The 22,436-nt window shown below is 40.7% G+C and overlaps 1 protein-coding gene across 1 annotated transcript in view; it reads right to left on the bottom strand.

Moving 5' to 3' along the window:
- Positions 1-22,436, bottom strand: part of rp1 (RP1 axonemal microtubule associated) — a gene marked incomplete at its 3' end in the record, with an annotated part of 207,287 nt that overhangs the window by 138,475 nt on the left and 46,376 nt on the right. Inside the window, exons 5-12 of the mRNA XM_033020391.1 lie at positions 20,209-20,295; positions 17,354-17,486; positions 13,480-13,631; positions 8,221-8,299; positions 6,408-6,486; positions 5,409-5,485; positions 5,240-5,271; positions 4,925-5,054 (exon numbers count right to left, since the gene is read on the bottom strand). Of these exons, the coding sequence (XP_032876282.1) occupies positions 4,925-5,054; positions 5,240-5,271; positions 5,409-5,485; positions 6,408-6,486; positions 8,221-8,299; positions 13,480-13,631; positions 17,354-17,486; positions 20,209-20,295 (769 nt within the window). The remainder of the gene's footprint in view (positions 1-4,924; positions 5,055-5,239; positions 5,272-5,408; positions 5,486-6,407; positions 6,487-8,220; positions 8,300-13,479; positions 13,632-17,353; positions 17,487-20,208; positions 20,296-22,436) is intronic.

Here is a 22,436-nt window from a genome sequence, read left to right as displayed (position 1 = left end):
GCTTCATACCATTTCATGCAGGGTGAAACCACCATAAAACCACACAAAAAAACAAACTCACAGTTCAGTAGACATTCAGTGTGTTCAGTTGATTCACAGCTCAGACAGAGTCATGACCTCTCCCTCCCCCATCATGCAGACACTGAGCCACACCCACACTTCCGGATTTTATAAACCCTCCCCCTCCCTCCGGAAAAGGTGTGGCTTTCACGGCGTGATTTACAGGAGAGAGAGATTCTCAACATTTTTTAAACACTAATAACACTTTTATTTTTCATTGATGAGAAGAATTCTCTGCACCTGCTCAGCGCAGGATGGCCAAAAATCACAACCGTAAGTGGTAGCATTTTATCTTAAATCAATATACAGTGCAAACAGGAAGTAAGTGCATTTGCAGTAGTGCCTTTCAACTTTAAACCAACGCTCCCAAGCGACCATTTGCAGTAAGTAGTTCCTTTCAACTTCAAGCCAAAGCACCCAAACAACCATTTGCAAGCAGTGCCTTTTTACTTCAAACAAACCATATTTAAATTTTCAAACCACATTAAGGGTACACAGTTGTGTAGACATTTGTTCAGTGTTATTCAGTGCACAGAGAGACGTGACCCTTGGCTTCATCCATCTTGCAGAGACTGGGGGAGGCACACCACTTCCTGGTTTTATAGTCCCTCCCCCTCCCTCCAGCAGTTGCAACAGAGAGAATGGTGATTTTTTTTAAACTTCAAGCCAAAGCTCCCAAGCCACCATTTGCAGTAAGAAGTGCCTTTCAACATCAAGCCAAATCACCCAAGCCATCATTTGCAGTAAGTAGTGCCTTTCAACTTCAAGCCAAAGCACCCAAGCCATCATTTGCAGTATGTAGTGCCTTTTAATTTCAAACAAAGCACCCAAGCCACCATTTGCAGCAAGTAGTGCCTTTCAACCTCAAGCCAAAGCACCCAAGCCACCATTTGCAGTAAGTAGTGCCTTTCAACTTCATGCCACCATTTGCAGTAAGTAGTGCCTTTCAACTTCAAGCCAAAGCACCCAAGCCACCATTTGCAGTAAGAAGTGCCTTTTAACTTCAAGCCAAATCACCCACCACCATTTGCAGTAATTAGTGCCTTTCAACTTCAAGCCAAATCACCTGCCACCATTTGCAGTAATTAGTGCCTTTCAACTTCAAGCCAAAGCACCCAAGCCACCATGTGCAGTAAGTAGTGCCTTTCAACTTCAAGCCAAAGCTCCCAGGCCACCATTTGCAGTAAGTAGTGCCTTTCAACTTCAAGCCAATACACCCAAGCCACCATTATAGTAAGTAGTGCCTTTCAACTTCAAGCCAAAGCTCCCAGGCCACTATTTGCAGTATGTAGTGCCTTTCAACTGTAAACCAAAGCTCCCAAGCCACTATTTACAGTAAATAGTGCCTTTTAACTTCAAGCCAAAGCACCCAAACAACCATTTGCAGGCAGTGCCTTTTTACTTCAAACAAACCATATTTTAATTTTCAAACCACATTAAGGGTACTCACAGTTGTGAGGACATTTGTTCAGTTTTATTCAGAGCTCATAGAGACGTGACCCTTGGCTTCATCCATCTTGCAGAGAATGAGTGAGGCACACCACTTCCTGGTTTTATAGTCCCTCCCCCTCCCTCCAGCAGGTGCAGCAGAGAGAATGGTGATTTTTTTAAACTTCAAGCCAAAGCTCCCAAGCCACCATTTGCAGTAAATAGTGCAATTCAACTTCAAGCCAAAGCACCCAAGCCACCATTTGCAGCAAGTAGTGCCTTTCAACCTCAAGCCAAAGCACCCAAGCCACCATTTGCAGTAAGTAGTGCCTTTCAACTGCATGCCACCATTTGCAGTAAGTAGTGCCTTACAACTTCAAGCCAAAGCACCCAAGCCACCATTTGCAGTAAGAAGTGCCTTTTAACTTCAAGCCAAATCACCCATCACCATTTGCAGTAATTAGTGCCTTTCAACTTCAAGCCAAATCACCTGCCACCATTTGCAGTAATTAGTGCCTTTCAACTTCAAGCCAAAGCACCCAAGCCACCATGTGCAGTAAGTAGTGCCTTTCAACTTCAAGCCAAAGCTTCCAGGCCACCATTTGCAGTAAGTAGTGCGTTTCAACTTCAAGCCAATACACCCAAGCCACCATTTGCAGTAAGTAGTGCTTTTCAACTTCAAGCCAAAGCTCCCAGGCCACTATTTGCAGTAAGTAGTGCCTTTCAACTTTAAACCAAAGCTCCAAACCCACTATTTACAGTAAATAGTGCCTTTCAACTTCAAGCCAAAGCACCCAAACAACCATTTGCAGGCAGTGCCTTTTTACTTCAAACAAACCATATTTTCATTTTCAAACCACATTAAGGGTACTCACAGTTGTGAGGACATTTGTTCAGTTTTATTCAGAGCTCAGAGACGTGACCCTTGGCTTCATCCATCTTGCAGAGAGTGAGTGAGGCACACCACTTCCTGGTTTTATAGTCCCTCCCCCTCCCTCCAGCAGGTGCAGCAGAGAGAATGGTGATTTTTTTAAACTTCAAGCCAAAGCTCCCAAGCCACCATTTGCAGTAAATAGTGCAATTCAACTTCAAGCCAAAGCATCCAAGCCACCATTTGCAGTAAGAAGTGCCTTTCAACTTCAAGCCAAATCACCCAAGCCTTCATTTGCAGTAAGTAGTGCCCTTCAACTTTAAGCCAAAGCAGCCAAGCCATCATTTGCAGTAAGTAGTGCCTTTCAACTTCAAGCCAAAGCACCCAAGCCACCATTTGCAGTAAGAAGTGCCTTTCAACTTCAAGCCAAAGCACCCAAGCCACCATTTGCAGTAAGTAGTGCCTTTCAACTTCAAGTCAAAGCTTCCAGGCCACCATTTGCCGTAAGTTGTGCCTTTCAACTTCAAGCCAATACACCCAAGCCACCATTTGCAGTAAGTAGTGCCTTTCAACTTCAAGCCAAAGCTCCCAGGCCACTATTTGCAGTAAGTAGTGCCTTTCAACTTTAAACCAAAGCTCCAAAGCCACTATTTACAGTAAATAGTGCCTTTCAACTTCAAGCCAAAGCACCCAAACAACCATTTGCAGGCAGTGCCTTTTTACTTCAAACAACCCATATTTTCATTTTCAAACCACATTAAGGGTACTCACAGTTGTGAGGACATTTGTTCAGTTTTATTCAGAGCTCATAGAGACGTGACCCCTGGCTGCATCCATCTTGCAGAGAGGGAGTGAAGCACACCACTTCCTGGTTTTATAGTCCCTCCCCCTCCCTCCAGCAGGTGCAGCAGAGAGAATGGTGATTTTTTTAAACTTCAAGCCAAAGCTCCCAAGCCACCATTTGCAGTAAATAGTGCAATTCAACTTCAAGCCAAAGCATCCAAGCCACCATTTGCAGTAAGAAGTGCCTTTCAACTTCAAGCCAAATCACCCAAGCCATCATTTGCAGTTAGTGCCCTTCAACTTCAAGCCAAAGCAGCCAAGCCATCATTTGCAGTAAGTAGTGCCTTTCAACTTCAAGCCAAAGCATCCAAGCCACCATTTGCAGTAAGTAGTGCCTTTCAACTTCAAGCCAAAGCACCCAAGCCACCATTTGCAGTAAGTAGTGCCTTTCAACTTCAAGCCAAAGCACCCAAGCCACCATTTGCAGTAAGTAGTGCCTTTCAACTTCATGCCACCATTTGCAGTAAGTAGTGCCTTTCAACTTCAAGCCAAAGCACCCAAGCCACCATGTGCAGTAAGTAGTGCCTTTCAACTTCAAGCAAATCACCCGCCACCATTTGCAGTAAGTAGAGCCTTTCAACTTCAAGCCAAAGCACCCAAACAACTATTAGCAGGCAGTGCCTTTTTACATCAAACAAACCATATTTTTTATTTTCAAACCATAAGGGTACTCACAGTTGTGTAGACATTTGTTCAGTGTTATTCAGAACTCAGAGAGACGTGACCCTTGGCTTCATCCATCTTGCAGAGACTGAGGGAGGCACACCACTTCCTGGTTTTATAGTCCCTCCCCCTCCCTCCGGCAGGTGCAGCAGAGAGAATGGTGAATTTTTAAAATACATTAATATCTCTCTGATTTTTCATCGATGGAAAAAATTATCTGCACCCGTAAGGCGGAGAGGGGCTCTGAGCAAGGTGGCCAAAAATGACGACCGTAGGTGGCGGCGTTCTGTCGGAAATCGCAGCACAGTGGGCCAAAAGCGATCAAGATCAGAGATTTAGTAATATATAGATAGATTGTATTTGATTTCCTCATTCACTTTACATTTTCAGACCGCCACTGAATTCTCAGAAAGTTTTCTGTGTCTTCTTCCACAAAGACAGACACAACATATTTTTGATTTATCAATCTGTAAGTGACCCCCCAGTTACACTCGTTGATCTTTTTTCTCTGACCTTTCCATAGAAGCTCTTACATTTATTGAATGTATTTCACCAGACTCCTCTCAAATTCTATTTCCCCTTTCCATGTCAAATTCTGGTTCCCCTTTGCAGAATTGTGATATTTCCCCCATCAATAGACTTTTAATATTTTATCTAATTTGCTGAATGTTTTTGTTTTAAGGAGGAAGCATGCAAAGAAGTCTGTTTCAACAATGTCTGTGTTGTTGTTAACCCGCACAGTGAAGTTTTTAATAACAGGATAATGAAATAAATCTTAGGAATTTCAGGCAGCTCTTGCCATGAATGAGTCACTCTCATTACTCCTCACAGTGATAAGTATAGTAATTAAATTAGATTGCAGCAGTATATTGTGTAAATACAAACACGTCTAATAATTATTTTGCTAGCTCAGAAGCTAAATATTATATAGCTTCTTGTGATATGATATTTCGATACTATGCAATTCTAGAACTTCATACCATTGAGATGAAGGGGAAATAAATTTTAGCCTGCGTAATTACCAAATAAACAATTAAATTACATTCTAATCTTTCATACCATTGTGATCATCCTTCTCTCCAGTAGCATCAACAGTGCCATCTGGCATCAGACGTATGAACTTTCCAATTGGTTTGCAATAAAACTGCAAAATCCTCCCTGCCATGAACTTCCACTTCTCAACAGCCCACTGATTAGAGAGATAAAAGCACCGTTAATTAATGTCCTGATCAGGGAAGTAAGATTTAAGTCAACAAACACTGACTTTAAAAAAATACAATCTGTGTTTTAACTGTTTGATGCTCTGCAAATTCTAATGGACTTCCAACATGTTTACATGAAATTAATTCAAGAAAGGGAAGAAGGGCTTCTTACAATTTCCTTTCTTCTCAATTCCAGCTCATGTTCTGCAAAGATAAAAAGTTGACATCAGTTGCCATTAAGCAAAAATGCAGAAACGTCTGTTCATTATGATAACAGAACATTTCTTATGCACAACAGAAGCCATCTGGTGAAGTTTGTACTAGATTGCTGTGATACTTACTTGCCGGAAAGGTAAAGTTATCAGCAACGTAAAGTTCCCGTGCAATTTTACCATCCTCTTCTCCCTGGTCCAGCCATCTGCCAAGAGAAAATTAGATACAGCATGTAGTTTGCAATGTGTCAAAATATATGTCTGGCTTAAAAGTATTTGGCTCAATTCAGCTTGTAAACTGTGAGGCTGTTAAAAAAAACTGAGACGAGTATATCACATGTTTGTCACACATTCAGAGCTTCTTTCCTCCAGCTCTGCTACCAACTAATAGCTCCATAGTTATAGAAAAATTGATGGAAAACAGATGATTTATAATCCTTCTTCAAACATATTTATGCATTTTTAGATTTTAGATTTTTTAAACTAATTTTTAGTCATTTTCAGGTTGAATAGATAGAAGAAGAAGAATTCTATTCAAAAATAAAACATCCCTACTGAATTAATGATTAAAAATACCTAATATAAAAGGAATCATCTTGAAGTAAATACAAAATAAATAGATTTTTAGAAATTTTTAGAATGTAGAAAAAATAGAAAACTGAGAATACTAAAACTAAATTTGTTGTAGCTAAATCAAAAGTCATCAGTTTTAATGCATTTTATTACGCATACATAAAACATAATGATCAAAGGTTGGTCATCATAACCAGTATGGTAGACAAATCATTGGATTTCTGATGAGCAAGTAAAATAACAAAGAACAATTGAGAATCCATATGACTGGAGAAATTCTTAAATGGCAAAAAGTTTCTCAAATAAAATCACAATAAGTAGAAGATGAATTAAAGTTTAAGGTAGGAAGCACAAATGTTAAGACATTGCATTGCCCAGTTGCCATAATTGAAGTGATACTTATCTGTAAATGTAATCTGTATTATGTAGGATTTAATACTTTGTGGTTAATAAATGCAGACATTAAGCATTATAATAGATTTGTTTAATTTGCTCCATAAGGTTAAAAATATTGGTAAGCCAATACTATATATTCATATATAAATAAATTCAAACCTGTGGCATGGAAAAAGAAATCCTTTGCTGCCTTTAACAGAGTCTTTTATTGTAATCTTCTCCAGAAACCAGCCATGTCCTGTGATATAAGAGGAAGCAGAAAGACTGATTATAAATACAGCTGTGGATAATCGCTTGTTTTCACATTTGTGGAAAATATACAGTACAGAAGATAATATGAAATTGTTGAAGAATGGCATATAACACATTTAGAATTGTCGCTTCATTTGTTACTTTATAGTTATAGATTTTATCCCATTACATTCGAAACAACATCAGCAAAAATAAAAATAATCCATCTCTTCTGAAATTGAAAATTAACAAGAATGCTACCAGTATATAAATCAATGTTGGTCACCACACAGGCAAATAGAAAATCAAACTTGCTCAATTAAAAATATATTGATTAACCCTTACCTGCAGGAGATCTTTGCTCCTGATTCTCCACAAATGTAATTGAATTTAAATTAAACCTAAAAGGCAGTATTTTGAATAATTTCTCATACCTTTACCCATCTGAAGGCAAATGCCAGGAAATTAAATCTCAATATACAATCCCTTTTTAACAATATGTCAAAATGGTATTTACTGAAATGGTATCAAAACTAATACAGGTCAACTATCAGGAAAAGCCATGATTACTATCTAGAAGGGATTCCATGAGTGATTGTGGTTATATATATGCAAGGATACCTTTAAAAAACAAGTGTACCATGTGATCTGATTTTGATGCAGTGTTGGACCAATCATTATTGTTTAGTTTCAAGTTATTGCTTCCAACAAAAGATGTTCTAATCATTAGTTCTACTTATTTACTTCTGCAAGCAACAACACAAAAGAATGGAAAGATACCACACAGGGAGGATGGGTCATTGTTGCTGAGTAAGTAGCAGGGCAGTGATATTTAATGGGGAAGCAGGCTTGAGGGTACAGATGGCCCATTTCTGCTCCTATTTTCTCAGGTAACAGCACCTGAGTGTCTTCCAAAACCTTTAGAAATGTTCAAGTATCTTTACACCATTTCTTTCAAAAACAAATCTTCAGTCCTGCATCACATTACACAGACAGAAAAACGTCATCTGATCTTGACAGCTTCTTAACTGCCGCATTAGGCAATTTGTCTCATCCTGATTCCCTATGTTCTGCCTCCCCTTCCACCATCTTCTCTGCTACCTTTTGCTCTTTCCCAGTTCTGAAGTAGGGTCTCAGGCCTGAAACATTAATTGTTTTCCTTCCACACATGCTGTTTGACCAACAGAGTGTTTCCATCTTTTGTTTTTATTGGGTATAAAGTACATATTTACACATTTCCAGGAGCCAAATTAATTTATTGTTTCATTGTATCCTAGATAGATAAATCATTGATAAGTGAGCATTGTGAGTATGCAGCCCAATTGATGGTAACACTTCAAGCAGATACAACTGCAAGAATATATTAGAACTACAAACTATCCCTAAACTGAACCATTGATTAAGAGCAATATCCACTGACCATCTCATAATATATGCTCAAAGGAATTGATGGGATCTAAGTGCACTAGAAGGCTTGACCTGTCCATGATTACCTACAATTGATTATAGATGTAAGGAGTCAGAGCTGATGTTGAAGAATTGTGATTAATAACATCAAAGATTTTACAGTGTAGGACCAAAGGCAATAAGAATTTGTGAATTTACATGCAATCAAGATAATTTCCTCAACACTGCTGAGAAAGACAAAATATGCTGAAGCAGACTTTTATGAGAAAATTCACAATTTGTTGAAATACATTTTGTCAAAATTAAACATTTAAAACCAGGTAAAAATTCTGACCTGCACCAAGACCGTCATGGCCAACTACAAGTTTTTGTGGTTTGCCAAGGTGCACAGCTTTCAATGAAAAGATATCAGTCTGCAACAAATTACATAAAGACTATTATGAACATTAATTATCAATCCATTTATATTGTCTGAATAATAACAATGTACAAAACAACCTCATGCCTCACCCACTGAGTCTCTCCTGCATTTTTTGTCTACCTTCGTTTTTTCCAGCATCTGCAGTCCTTTCTTAAACATGTTTTATTATTTCATTATCAGTTGATGAATGAGTTACAGATTAGATAATGCATTGACTTTAGAAATATCTTGGGATTCCTGAAATGGGCCATTAACACCACCTTTCACATTATTTCTTCTGGAGGCACTATTAACATAGGCAACAGAAAGATACCAGAGATGTGAAAAAAGGCTTACAATAACACAGCCGCTTTCAGCCAATGAACTACAATAGAACTCCAATAATGCAGTACTACTGAGACGCTGTTTGTTACGGTTGGTTGTAAGATGTTACACCTAATAATTTCCAAGCACATTTTTTATCTCATTTTTTTAACATTAGTAAATTTTCTAGGGAACCCGTTGAGTTCAAAGCCCTCAGGAAGTTTACAAGCAACTCCAGCCATAAACCTATTCAGATTTCCAAACACAATTTTAATTTCATTTTATTTAACATTAGTAAATATTCCAAGGAACCCGGTGGGCTTAAAGCCCTCAGAAAAGCAACTCCAGCCATAAACCTATCCAGATTCACGCCTTTGGAGCTTCACACCCCAACTTTTCTCTAACTCTCTGCAGGCCAAAAGGGACTTCTGCTCCAAGCTGGAGGATGAGACAGATGATCAGCAGCTGTGGCGGGTCTTGAATGCAATCACCTCCTACAAGGCGAAATCAGGAGGCAGCTCGAATGTCGGCAAAACATCACTCCCTGATGAGCTCAATACATTTTGCACACGGATAGGGAGAACACCGATGTGCCTTCCCGAGCCCCCATTCGCTGTGATGGTATTTCAGTCTCAGTTACAGAGGCCGACGTCAGGATATCCTACAGAGAGGTGAACCCTCGAAAAGCGCCTGGACCTGATGGTATACCTGGTCGTGTTCTAAAAATCTGTGCGGACCAACTGGCTGGAGTTTTTACGGACATTTTTAACCTCTCACTTCTGCGGTCTGAGGTTCCCACCTGCTTCAAAAGGGCATCAATTATACCAGTAAGGTGACGTGCCTCAATGACTATCGACCTGTGGCATGCCTGTGGTGATGAAGTGCTTTGAGAGGTTGATCATGGCGCAAATCAACTCCTACCTCGACAAACACCTGGACACAATGCAGTTCGCTTACCGCCACAACAGATCAACGGTGGATGCGATCTCGCTGGCCTTCCACTCCACTCTGGACCACTTGGACAACAAAAACTCATATGTCAGGCTGTTATTCATTGATTACAGCTCGGCATTTAATACAATCATCCCCTCCAAACTGGTTACCAAACTCGCAGAACTGGGTCTCTGCGCATCCCTCTGCAATTGGATCCTCAACTTCCTCATTCACAGACCACAGTCTGTTCGAAATGTATCAGACTCGATAACAATCAGCACGGGAACACCTCAAGGCTGCGTGCTCAGCCCCCTGCTGTACTCACTCTATACTCATGAGTGCGTAGCCGGTCATAGTGCGAACTCCATCATAAAGTTCGCTGACGACACCACTGTTGTGGGACGTATCACTGATGGGGATGAGTCAGAGTATAGAAGAGAGATCGAGTAACTGTCCATATGGTGCCAGAACAATAACCTGGCCCTCAACACCAGCAAAACCAAGGAACTGATTGTGGACTTTGGAAGGAGTAGGATGGGGACCCACAGTCCCGTTTATATCAACGGGTCGATGGTTGAAAGGGTCAAGAGCTTCAAATTCCTGGGCGTGCACATCTCTGAAGATCTTTCCTGGTCCGAGAACACTGATGCAATTATCAAGAAAGCACATCAGCGCCTCTACTTCCTGAGAAGATTACGGAGAGTCGTTTTGTCAAGGAGGACTCTCTCTAACTTCTACAGGTGCACAGCAGAGAGCATGCTGACCGGTTGCATCGTGGCTTGGTTCGGCAACTTGAGCGCCCTGGAGAGGAAAAGACTACAAAAAGTAGTAAACACTGCCCAGTCCATCATCGGCTCTGACCTTCCTTCCATCGAGGGGATTTATCGCAGTCTCTGCCTCAAAAAGGCCGGCAGTATCATCAAAGACCCACACCATCCTGGCCACACACTCATCTCCCTGCTACCTTCAGGTAGAAAATACAGGAGCCTGAAGACTGCAATGACCAAGCTCAGGAATAGCTACTTCCCCACAGCCATCAGGCTATTAAACCTAGCTCGGACAAAATTCTGAACATTAATAACCCATTATCTGTTATTTGCACTTTATCAGTTTATTTATTCATGTGTGTATATATTTATACAGGCCCGTACGAAGGGGGGGGGGGGGTTCTGGCGGGCCTGAACGGCGGAGCTGAGCGGGGGGGGGGGGGGGGGGGGGGGTGCTGGCGGGCCTGAACGGCGGAGCTGAGCGGGGGGGGGGGGGAGGGGAGGGGGTGCGGGCGGGCCTGAACGGTGGAGCTGAGCGGGTGGGCCTGAACGGCGGAGCTGAGCGGGGGGGGGGGGAGGGGGGGGGGTGCTGGCGGGCCTGAACGGCGGAGCTGAGCGGGGGGGGGGGAGCGGAGGGGGTGCTGGCGGGCCTGAACGGCGGAGCTGAGCGGGGGGGCGAGATTTTTTTATCGCTCCCCCCTCTTCGGACGGCCATGTTATATAATGGTATATGGACACACTGATCTGTTTTGTAGTCAATGCCGACTATGTTCTGTTGTGCTGAAGCAAAGCAAGAATTACATTGTCCGATCAGGGATACATGACAATAAACTCACTTGAACATGACTAATGAATGAGCCAGATGCTGGATCATTAGGATTTCCAAACAAGCAGATGCCTGATCATCAGAGTTCTCTTGTACTTTGGAGTGTAATAACTGTTGTACTGCATGATGCTGGGAAATAGTTGGGAATTTTCTTGCAACTAACCATGTTCAGATCAAAGCAGATCTATAATGGGGATGGTAGACAAACGTGTTGGAGAAACTCAGCGGGTGCAGCAGCATCTATGGAGCGAAGGAAATAGGCAATGTTTCGGGCCGAAACCCTTCTTCAGACTTTGTCTATAATGGGGATGTTCTTCTGTAAATTTGAATGTCATTACTAAAATTGACTTTACACATTCTCTGATAGAAATCTCTTTAAACATCAATGTGCAATCATTTTGTTTTGTAGACAAGTGTTTACAAATGCAGAGATCAGATTGAATGTACATGTATTTTGTTCTTTATTAGTCATAAAGACTTGTTAACCTTTATTTTGTATTATCATTGATTGTGTACGTAATTATTGATCAGGAACTGTTAACTATACAGGATGAGGTACACCCAGTATGTGATTTCTTCCTCAAGTGAAGTAGTTCACACAATCAGATCACAGCATAAAGGTCTGCTGTGTTGTCGTTTGTTGGGCGGGGTTTTCTTTCTGTTTATCCTTTGCAGGAAACATAGGAAATGGTGGAAATGCTGTGTTCTACATGGAGGTAATTAGGTGTTGAAGACCTAAATAATGAGTTGTCCTCTGACATTCCTGGCAACAATAGATACAATGACAAATGGTGCATAGATGATAGTGCAATCTTTGATAGCACACAATAAAATGAGCAAAGAGCAAAGTGCAATAATGGAATGAAGACACATCTGAACAAATATCACCCTTAGGCCCTTGTACGTGTTGTTCTGTTCAGTGGTTTCCTTGCTAGATAGGTGAGCCTCTCCTGTAACCAGTGCTTTTTTGTAGACAAAAAGGTACTGGTTACACACCTTTAATAAGCATACATGTCACGCGGCCGGAAAATGAAATAATGATGGTTAACTTTTTAGAGGTGTTGGTACGCCGTACTATCATGTGCTTTCACTAAATAAGCATTGCCTGGAGTGCGAGCCAATGAAGTATGCCGTATGCTAACACTGAAGCCCCTTCATTGCATTCAAGATATTTGTGGATTTGCTCAAACAAATGATTTGGGGTTTTAGAAAACCAATGGAAGGCTGTGAAATAGAGAAAAAAGGTGAATGTCCGAGGCTTTTGGAGATTGAATTGTGGAAGTAGGCAAAATGAGTAACCAGACTTTCACTGGTGGTTTTTCATTGCAAAAGCACCAGACTTCACTTCTAAATTAGGTCTGTGACTCACGTCTTATTAATAGCAAAATAGCAAGGAAAATCCAGCTAACTGATCTTTTCTGCAAATTTCAATAACTTTATACTTCAAACATCAGATTATAGAAATGGAACTTTACCACTTCGATCGATTTAAGTTTATGCATACCACACAGAACAATGTTTGTGAAAAAATGTTTGGAAAATAAATTCGGGAATTTACCATAGCAACTGCAAAGTCTCTGCTCTAATTTCTAGTTTTACTGTGCTTTCAATGTACTAGCAACATGGAGACACTCTGACATTTACTCTACTGCAATTTTCACTCATTCATGCCTGACTCATGGATGTCATGGGACGTTCATGCAAAAGCTGGCCATCATAGCATTTGTGAAATCTGTTTCAATTTTACTTAAGAGATCTGGAGGAGCACATCAACAGCCATAGGTGCTGGGTGCTGAGAAACTGTTTAGGTGGGCTTCCTTTAGGTTGCAAACTTTCTAATTGCAATACACTCTGGGGCTCTTGCATTATCCTTTCCCACCTAATCAGTCCTCATTTTTGTTCATGACCCCCATCCTCACCTGATATGAGAACAAAACACTCACTCCACACAGTTATTCTAATCACCTAACAGCAAATCCCAACCCTTTCAAGCTCCCCCAATCAAAATTCTCAAATTATTTTTTCACAGAATAATTATTTTTTCCTTTGTCCACCCTTCCCCATGTTCCTCATCTCCTCCACATAACCTTTAAACCACAACACCAAATCAACATTTTTTCCCAATGAAATTACATTTCATTATGTTAATTGCAAGGCCCATTTATAACAGTCAATACCTAAAGCCGGAACAAAATATTGAATTTTGCAGCAGCAGACCCTATTTTGCTTCATAGCTAATCAAATTAAAATCACAACTGAGTTATAAATTGAAAATAGGAAAATATCATTCACGGTTTCTTTATAGTGTTATAGTATTTATGTTTTTAAAATAAAATTCCAAACCTGGCCCTTTCGAAACTTCAATGGATTATTTGACCTAAGAAGCTGTCTTGAACCTGTATCACCTCTCTTGCCATATATCACAATGTAGACATTGGCTTCTGTGCCACCATTCCAAAGATCTCCAGTTACAATGAAGATCTCATAGTCAGTCACTGAAAGTAAAAGATAGACACAGAAGATAGACACAAAGTAAGCGTTTTCATTAATATCATGACTATCAATTGCTCTTTGGTAATTTATTTCTGAATTAACAAAATTGCTCTCATTCTTCCAGAGACAAGTTATAAATAATGTATTGATCAAATTAGAATCAATCTTAAGCAACAGCACATTATGTGTAGAAAAAAAACTTAGGCACATTAGGAGAAATGGATATAACTTCATGGAAGAGAGAAGTTAGAAGAGGTGAAAGACAGCCAATATCAAAATCTGACATAAAGAGTAAATTAGTTTAACAAGTGTTTTTCAGATTATGAGAACATTTAATGGTTTATCTTTAATTGTAGGGCAACATTTCTGAATAAACAGAAAAATACTATTTGAGAGTCAATGGTTGGAAGAAGACATACAACAGGAAGAAGTAGAGAGCTGTAATACAATGATTGGATTTATCCTGCACGACACATTGGGAAATTTAGTTCTATTTACGAAATTTAGTTTGCCAGATTAAACTAATTTTAAATTAAACATGGTGGTACATCATTACGGCTATTTCTTGCTGCAAAAGCTGCAAGTTGGCAATTGCAAGGTTAAGAAACAGGTTGCCTGCCCATTGAGATTTCACAAGATGACATGAAAATGGCAGAGGCATATATAGCGGTGAAGGTTGTCTATGGATATCTTGGGATCTTGATATGGTATGTAGAATTGAATCCTGTCACGTGTGAGGTAATGCAGATCTTTAATCGGACGTTATCAGATTTATCTTGCACTAAATATTGTACCCTTTAGCCTTTATCTGTGCACTGTGGATTGGTTGATTGTAATCATGTATAGTCTTGTCTTTGACTGAATAGTACGCAACCAAAGCTTTTCACCTTGAAACACGTGACAATGATAAACAAACTAAACCTAAACGGAACAGATTCTGGTAGGACCTGCAGAGTAAATGGAAGACACCTCAGGGGTGTTGATGTACAGAGGGTCCTTGAAGTGCAAGTCTATTGTGACAAGCAAATGATGAAGGGTGGAATGGTGGTGCAGCAGTAAAGTTGCTGCCTTACACTGCTTGCAGCGCCAGAGACTGGGGTTCGATTCCGACTATAAGTGCTGTCTGTAAGGAGTTTGTACGTTCTCCTCGCCAGCACGTGGATTTTCTCCACGACCTTCAGTTTCCTCCCATGCTCCAAAGACGTACAGATTTGTAGGCTAATTGGCTTGGGTTCATATACTTGGTATAAATGTAAATTGTCCCGAGTGTGTGTAGGATTGTGTTAATGTGCGCGGATAGCTGGTCGGTTAGGACTTCGTGGGCCGAAGGGCCTATTTCTGCACTGTATCTCTAAACTAAGCAGAACTAAGAAGGCAGTTGGTATCCTTGCTTTCATTGGTAGAGCCATTGAGCATAAAGTAGCAGTATACAAAGCATTGATTAAACTACACTTGGAATATTGTTCACTGCACTGCAGGGAATATACAGTAGCAATAGAGAGAGTGCAGAAGAGATTCACCATGATGTTTCCTGGAATGGAGGAGAAATTGTATAGGCTGGGTTTATTCTTATTGGAGCGTAGAAGGCTGTGGGGTGACTTTGTAGAGGTTTGTAGAATTATGAACAGCATAAATAGGATAGAAAGCCAGAGTGGTTTTCTAAAAGCAGGGAAGTCTTGAAATAGAAGGCACAATTTTAAGGTGAGAAGGGAGAAATGTAAAGGAAATCTTTTACACATAGAATTATGATTATCTGGAACAAACTGCCAGAAGAGGCAGATACAACTAAAATAATAAAGGCGCATTTAGACAAGTACTTAGATAGAAAAAGGGCAGATTGATGTAGGCATGATGCAAGCAAAATGAAGTGGCAGAAGTAGATATCACAGTTGGCATGGATGTGCTTGCCAAAATGGGTGCACAATTCTAAATTCTAATGGTGGACGTGACTCATTGCACCTTGACTCATTGCTCCCCCTCCATTTCAAATGTAATGTGACATATATAGGGTTATTTTGGCATTGATTACATTGTGAGACACCAGGAGTAATATGGATTACAGTCAATTCCAGAAATTCAATTGTCCTTGTCCCCACCTTCATAAATTCATAAGCTATAGTAAGTAAGTAAGTACATTTTTATTTATATAGCACGTTTAAATCAACTCGCGTTGAAACCAAAGTGCTTTACATAGAAGAAATAATTAGGTTTCCGTACATCCATACAAAAATTAAAAAAAAGAAAAATGACATAACACATTATAAAATTTAACATGAACTTCCCCCCCCAGCAGAATCAACATTTTCCACTGTGGGGAAAGGCACTAGAAAGTTCAGTCCTCTTCCTCTGTAATCACCCGAGGTCAAGGCCTATTTGTGGCCTCCGCAGCCAGTACGATGTGTTCAGGCCCTCTTGCCAGATGATGGAGATCCATTCGGAAGAAACACTCTTCAGCGGCTTGGAGTGTCTGGAACGGCTGCTGCCTTCCTGGATACCGCGGCTCCCGATGTCCACAGGCCTCGCTGGTCGGAGCTCCGACTCTGGCGATCTCCGCAGACCACAGCTCCTCAATGTTGGAGTCGGCAGCCACAGCACTCCAGAGCTTATCGCACGGCACTCCGGTAAGGCATCGCCCGCTCCGTCACGGTGTTTCAGTGCTGTGCCGCCGCCGAAGCTGAAGTTCTGGTCGGTCCCGACAGGAGACGCTGCTCCAGTCCGATGGTAGACCACGAGAACGGGGCGAAGAAGCAGAATTATAGGAGCAGAATTAGGTAATTCAGCCCATCAAGTGTACTCCACCATTCAATCATGGCTGAAATATCATTTCCTCTTAACCCCATTCTTCTGCATTCTCCCCATAATTCCTGACACCCGTACTAATAAATTTACCTTAAAGACCTTAAATCACTGTAAAGATTAAAGGGCATGCCCAAAAAGCAAATCTGCCTCTTTTCATCTTTGGTCATGCAAGTCTTTGGGCCTCAGAAAACAGGATGTTGGTTTAAGATATGATCTATCCTGTGGATAGGACATCCATGAAATTCTACCTGGCCTTGATACTCAACCTCCATATGTTAATTACCTATTATTAGAACTCCAGATAGGACCATAATGGAATCAAAGAGACAGGTGGAAATTCAAGGTTCAGATATGTATTTTGCTTTCCTTCAATGAGACGTTCATGTTGTTTATTTGCTTAACATGAGGAATATAAAACATGATTATAAATCTAACAAAATACAACATTCACACCCCACAAAGATCACTCATGCATTAAAACTACAATTGCATAGCATCGTGCACTATTCAATCATAAAACATGAAAAGTATGAGCATAGAGGAAGTTAGAAATATATTATTTCAAAACCTTCAAAAAAGGATTTGTGTTATCATCGCAGATAATTAACAGAAATAAAGCAGAATCAACAAACTAAAGAAACTTCTAGATGATCATGTACTAAACACCCACAATTAACAATTTGCCTAGAAAAGTGTACTGTAGAAACAAGGAACCGCAGATGCTGGTTTACTGAGGAAAGACACCGAATGCTGGAGTAATTCAGCAGGTCAAGCAGCATCCCTGGGACCCTTCTTCAGACTTCAGTCTGACCCAAAATGTTGACCTCCCATGTTCTCCAGGGATGCTGCCTGACCTGCTGCGTTACTCCAGCATTTTGAGTCTTTACCTCGAAAAGCATTTTTGCTTCTCAAAAAGAGACTGTACCTGGGAAGACTTCTTTGCCATTCTCCAAAACAGGCATTTCTCTGCAGACTTCTCCATCGCCTTTATTCCGATCCATCCAGCTATTTACATTAAAGTGGTACTCTTTACCCGAGGAAGTATTCTGTAAATGGATCTAAAATGCACCAACAGAGGTATAGGCTTAAAATCAAGGCTGCGGACTTCTGCTTAACCCTTCGTCCTTTGCCTGTGCACTGCGGACGGTTTGATTGTATTCATGTATAGTCTTTTTTTGATTAGATTGGAAGCAAACAAAATCTTTCCACTGTACCTCGGTACATGTGACAATAATAATCTAAAACTAAACTAAACTTTAATGGTTGGATCTTTTTTGTACTCTCAACTACGAGCTGTCAATGAGACATACTCCGTCTTTCCAGAAAGCTCCCTCACATATAAAATACTATTTGGAATAATATAGAATAGAATTGATAAGATCTATGTTCCAGAATTAGGCATGCCTTTAGCCAAGCAGTTCCTCCACATATAAAACACTTCTACATGCACGGTGATGGAGAAAGTTGCCCGGCTACACCTTGTCAACAAAAAGTAGATGGAATCCAGTCTGTTTGACTCAACCCATCAGCCTTTTCTTGATTATTATTAAAGCAACAGATGGTGTTGTTGACCATGCTATCAATCTGATATTGACTATGAGTTTTCCATGGACCACATGGCTCGAAACCTCAATTTAGCCCCGATCCAAATGTGAACAAAAATGTTCAATTGCAGAAGCAAAATGAGAATGGCAGCTTTTGCCATCAGGGCAGCACTTGAATTTGTGAACTGAAGTGAACAGAAATTAAGGGGAAAGTTCTCCACATGCTGAAGAAAGGCTGGTGACCATGGTTGTAGGAAGACAATCATCTGAGCCTGCAGAAGCTCTCTATCTCCAGTCAGAGATAGCCTAATTATTTGTCTTTGATATTCAATAACATTACAATTACTAAGTCCTCCATTAATAAAACCTGGAGGTTGCCATTGATCGCAAATTTAATTGACTAAAAGCAAAGGTCTGAGATTAGGTTTCCTTAAAATTAACTCATATCCTTACTCTTCAAATATTCCTTCTTCTGCAAAGAACTGATCAGAAATATTAAGGAATTTTCTCCACTTGCCTGGGTGAGTGCAGCTTAAATAATGCTCAAAGGTCCGTTTCAGGCCATATGCCACCATCCATTCAATACTGCAGAGTAGTACCAGCACCACCCCCTACCACACTAGCCCTCCCACCCGCCAACTCACTGTGTCTTAGTACATATAGCAATAATAAACCACCAATACTGTCAAATTACTTTGACTGGTCTTAAATCCAAACATAACACTTTATAAATGTGTTGATATACTTATCAATGTTGTCTGTTGATTGTGTGCTGCAATGATGATTATAAGCAATGCAAAAAAAAAAAACACATACGACCTGCATGGTCAGAATGACTTGGTTTCTCAAAATACATTCACAGATCAATTTAATTTCTCCATGCCACTTGCCTCTGTGTTGTTGATAAAATATGTTCAAAAAGGCAGATTATGCTTTTTCATTGAGAATAGAGGAAGATAAATTGCTCCCCACATTTTATATGTCAGTTTCTTACCTTGGTTATACAGGTGTACAATTATCAGCCCCCTAATTATAGTTGTTCAATTTATTTTTGTAAAGTTTCCTGACTTAATTTGACAATGTTCAGTTTTCACATTAAAGAAAGGTGGTGAAGAATGCTGGTGAGATTGTAAATGGTCCACATCATAGTCAGTTTAGAACCAGAAATAATGTCAAATAATTGGGACCGATTTTTCAAGTTTCTTGAAGGTAAAGACCGACAGCTAAAGATTAAGTAGTAAAGTAAAAATGGCAATTTCCTCTTTTTATAACAGTGGAGTACCAGAAAGGATATTTGTCTATTCATGAATAGTATTCATAATATTGCAAGGGCTCGTGTCATTTATTATTTTTTGACTTTCCATGAAGGCTTTTAATTAAATCTTTTATTTCTTTCTATTGTCCATTTTTATTAAAATGATTGACAGTTTATCCAATAACTAGGTGTTTGTCTCAAATATTTTTTTAATAATTCTAAATAATTATTAGAATAATAAAAATAAAAATAATAACAAATTCTGCTTAACCCCTAGCATCCAATATATTAGATATATCAGATAATAATATGTACAACGTCATGTTCCATTTCATGACTTGCCCGCATAAGGAGTGATCTTTGGTGAAATGCTTTGAACATCCATCTACATGTTTAAACTAGTGTTATGAAGAGTTAATGTCATGCTTGCTTTAATATTTAAGAAACATTTATCCAGGTACTGGGATATGACAGGTTTAGAGGGATATGAGCCAAATGCAGGTGGGATTATTGTAGATGGGACATCTTGGCCGCTGTACACAAGTTGGGCCGAAAGGCTTGTTTCCACACTGTAAGATTCTATGACTCTGTGACTCCATATGAAAGCAACCACGTGAGTGATGAGGTGGGGTGAGGAGTATACAGGTTAGACCAAATTGTCTTTCTCAGGGCCTGAGAGAGCTAAAAATTTGTCTCACTTTTGCACAGGACCACACAGTGGGACATTGGAACAGGAACAGTAACAGAGAAATTGTCCCAAAGTTGAACTTCAACATTTTCTGTTGCCCTTAAAGAAAAATCTATTTGATGTTAACCTGAGGAATTATCCATTATATATAGCATTTACAAAATGATCCAGCGATTGTTGTTTCTCAAAAATCCTATGCCAATGTATCTTCTACTTTTCTAATTCAATATCCTTTGTTCTATTATATGAGTGTGTAAGTTAAATAAATAAGTTTGCTCATTCATTGCCCTTACCGATTTACAATGCCATCCAGGGAATTTTCCGGTATTGTTGTGCCCAATGCGAATTTTGTATAATTTTCCAATATTCTTTGTGTTTACCTAAGATACAAATGAATATATTGTTCTCATCCTTCTGTTTTCAGTCTAACACGCTTTATTTTTAAGTAGCTATGATAAAAACAAGAAACAATTGCTATTTAGGTACTATTGAGATTTTTCTGAGTCCTCGCTTGGAATCAACTCATAGACTAGTCTGAAATGTTGATATTTTTTAGATCAATGGCACCATTGTGAGGTTCTACCAGCTTCCCTTGTTTCTAGCTGACAGAAGATATTCACCTCTGTGATCCAATAATCCATCAGCACTTTCTAAAACCTAAAAGGTAATTTAAAATGTTGTACAATAGATAACTCATGACTGCTTAAATATCAGTGCAACCAAGTACGAGGATTTGCTCAGGCGAAGAATAAACAGGTTGGACCAAACTATCTTTCTTAAGAGTGGCATGGTGGTGCAGCCGTAGAGTTGCTGATTACAGTGCCAGAGACCCGGGTTCGATCCTGACTACAGGTGCTGTCTGTACAGAGTTTGTATGTTCTCCCTGTGACCTTCTGGGTTTTCCCGGGTGTTCCGGTTTCCTCCCACATTCCAAAGACATACAGATTTGTAGGCTAATTGGCGTCGATAAAGATTGTTGTCCAAAGTATAGGGAATTGTGCTAGTGTATGGGGATCGCTAGTTGGTGCGAACTCGGTGGGCCGAAGAGCCTGTTTCCACGCAGTATCTCTAAACTAAACTAAACCTGACAGAACTCAATCATTCTTTATTGGGCCAAAGTTTACAAGTGACTTGGTCTCACTTCTCCACATAGTGAGACATTGGAGCAGAAACAGAAGCATGGAAGCTGTACTGAAGAAGTCGTGGCTAACTTCGGAATTTTCTCCTGTGGTTAAGGAAAAATTATTTGAAAGACAGCATGAAAAACACAAAGGAGACACAAGAGACTGCAGCTGTTTGAAACTTGAGCACAAAAAAACAAACTGCTGGAGGAACACAGCAAATCAGGTAGCATCTGTGGAGGGAAACATGCATATGAACCTTCATTTTGAAGAAGAGTCCCACCCCGAAATGTCGCCCCTTTCATTTCCTTTAACGGATGCTGCCTGTAGGGGCGGAAAACCCGGGGGGGGGGGGCCAGAGGGGACACGTCACCCCCATGTTTTGAGAGGTCGTGAACATCCCCCCCAAGTTTTTGTCATCCGGATTTTAAAACCCGCTGAAATCTCCGCTTTCCGCGAGACAGTGGAGGTGGGACTGCTGATCGAGGGCACCGATTGGACGAGAGAGAAGTTGGTCAGCAGGCAATGGGGCCGGGACATGTTGATTCAGCGCGATGATTGGAGGAAGGAGGAGTGGGGGGGGGTGGGACTGAGGATAGAGCGCCGTGATTGGAGGAGGGAGACGTGGCACAGACCTGCGCCTTATCCGCAGCCAGGATCGATCCCGGCCAGCTCTCCGGCGCTGTCCCGTCCCCACCCGAGTGCCCCCCCCCCCACGGGTGGCCAGAGAAGTCGGGAGTCAGACGCGAGCTGTACCCCCAGGCCCACAGCCAGCACAGAGAAGCAGTGCTAAACCCAGATCAACTCTGCCTGTCCCGCCAGGTTAACCTGTCTGGGCTTGCGGGAAATATGGCCAGCGCGGAGAAGCATCGCTGGTGTCCCGTCAGTACAGTTAGGGCTTTTAGGTTAACCCGGCGAGACAGGCAGAGTTGAGCTGCATTTAGCGCTGGATTGAGCCTCCGAAGCCTCGCGCATGTGTGTGTGAGTGTGGGCATGCGCGCGCGGCAGCCAAAAAATTGTGTCCCCCGATCCCTTTCATATTTTGATAGTGAGTTCCATGCCTGGCTGCCTGACCTGTTGAGTTCCTCCAGCAGTCAGTTTTTTTGTTGAAAAAACAAAGGTGTAAAGAAAAGCATTTCAGGTCTTCCTTGCATTGATGGGTGGTCCCTTGAAAGTCCGAGAAGGAAGACTCAATGTTACCTTATCGTAGCACAATAAAAAATATACACCCGAGAAAAGGGAAGAGATTTGAACTTTTTTCGCCTTCCATCACAGTGAGAAATGGGGAGGAGTCACTGTGGTGGATGTTTATGTTAAAATGTGTTTTGTGTGTTCCGTTGCTTTTTATTTGTATGACTGACTTGGCAAATGAAATTCCTCGTATGTTGCAAAATACTTGG

The sequence above is a fragment of the Amblyraja radiata genome, chromosome 4 (assembly GCF_010909765.2).
Source record: "Amblyraja radiata isolate CabotCenter1 chromosome 4, sAmbRad1.1.pri, whole genome shotgun sequence".
In the NCBI taxonomy this organism is placed as follows: Eukaryota; Metazoa; Chordata; class Chondrichthyes; order Rajiformes; family Rajidae; genus Amblyraja; species Amblyraja radiata.
This window is presented reverse-complemented; position numbering and strand designations above follow the sequence as displayed.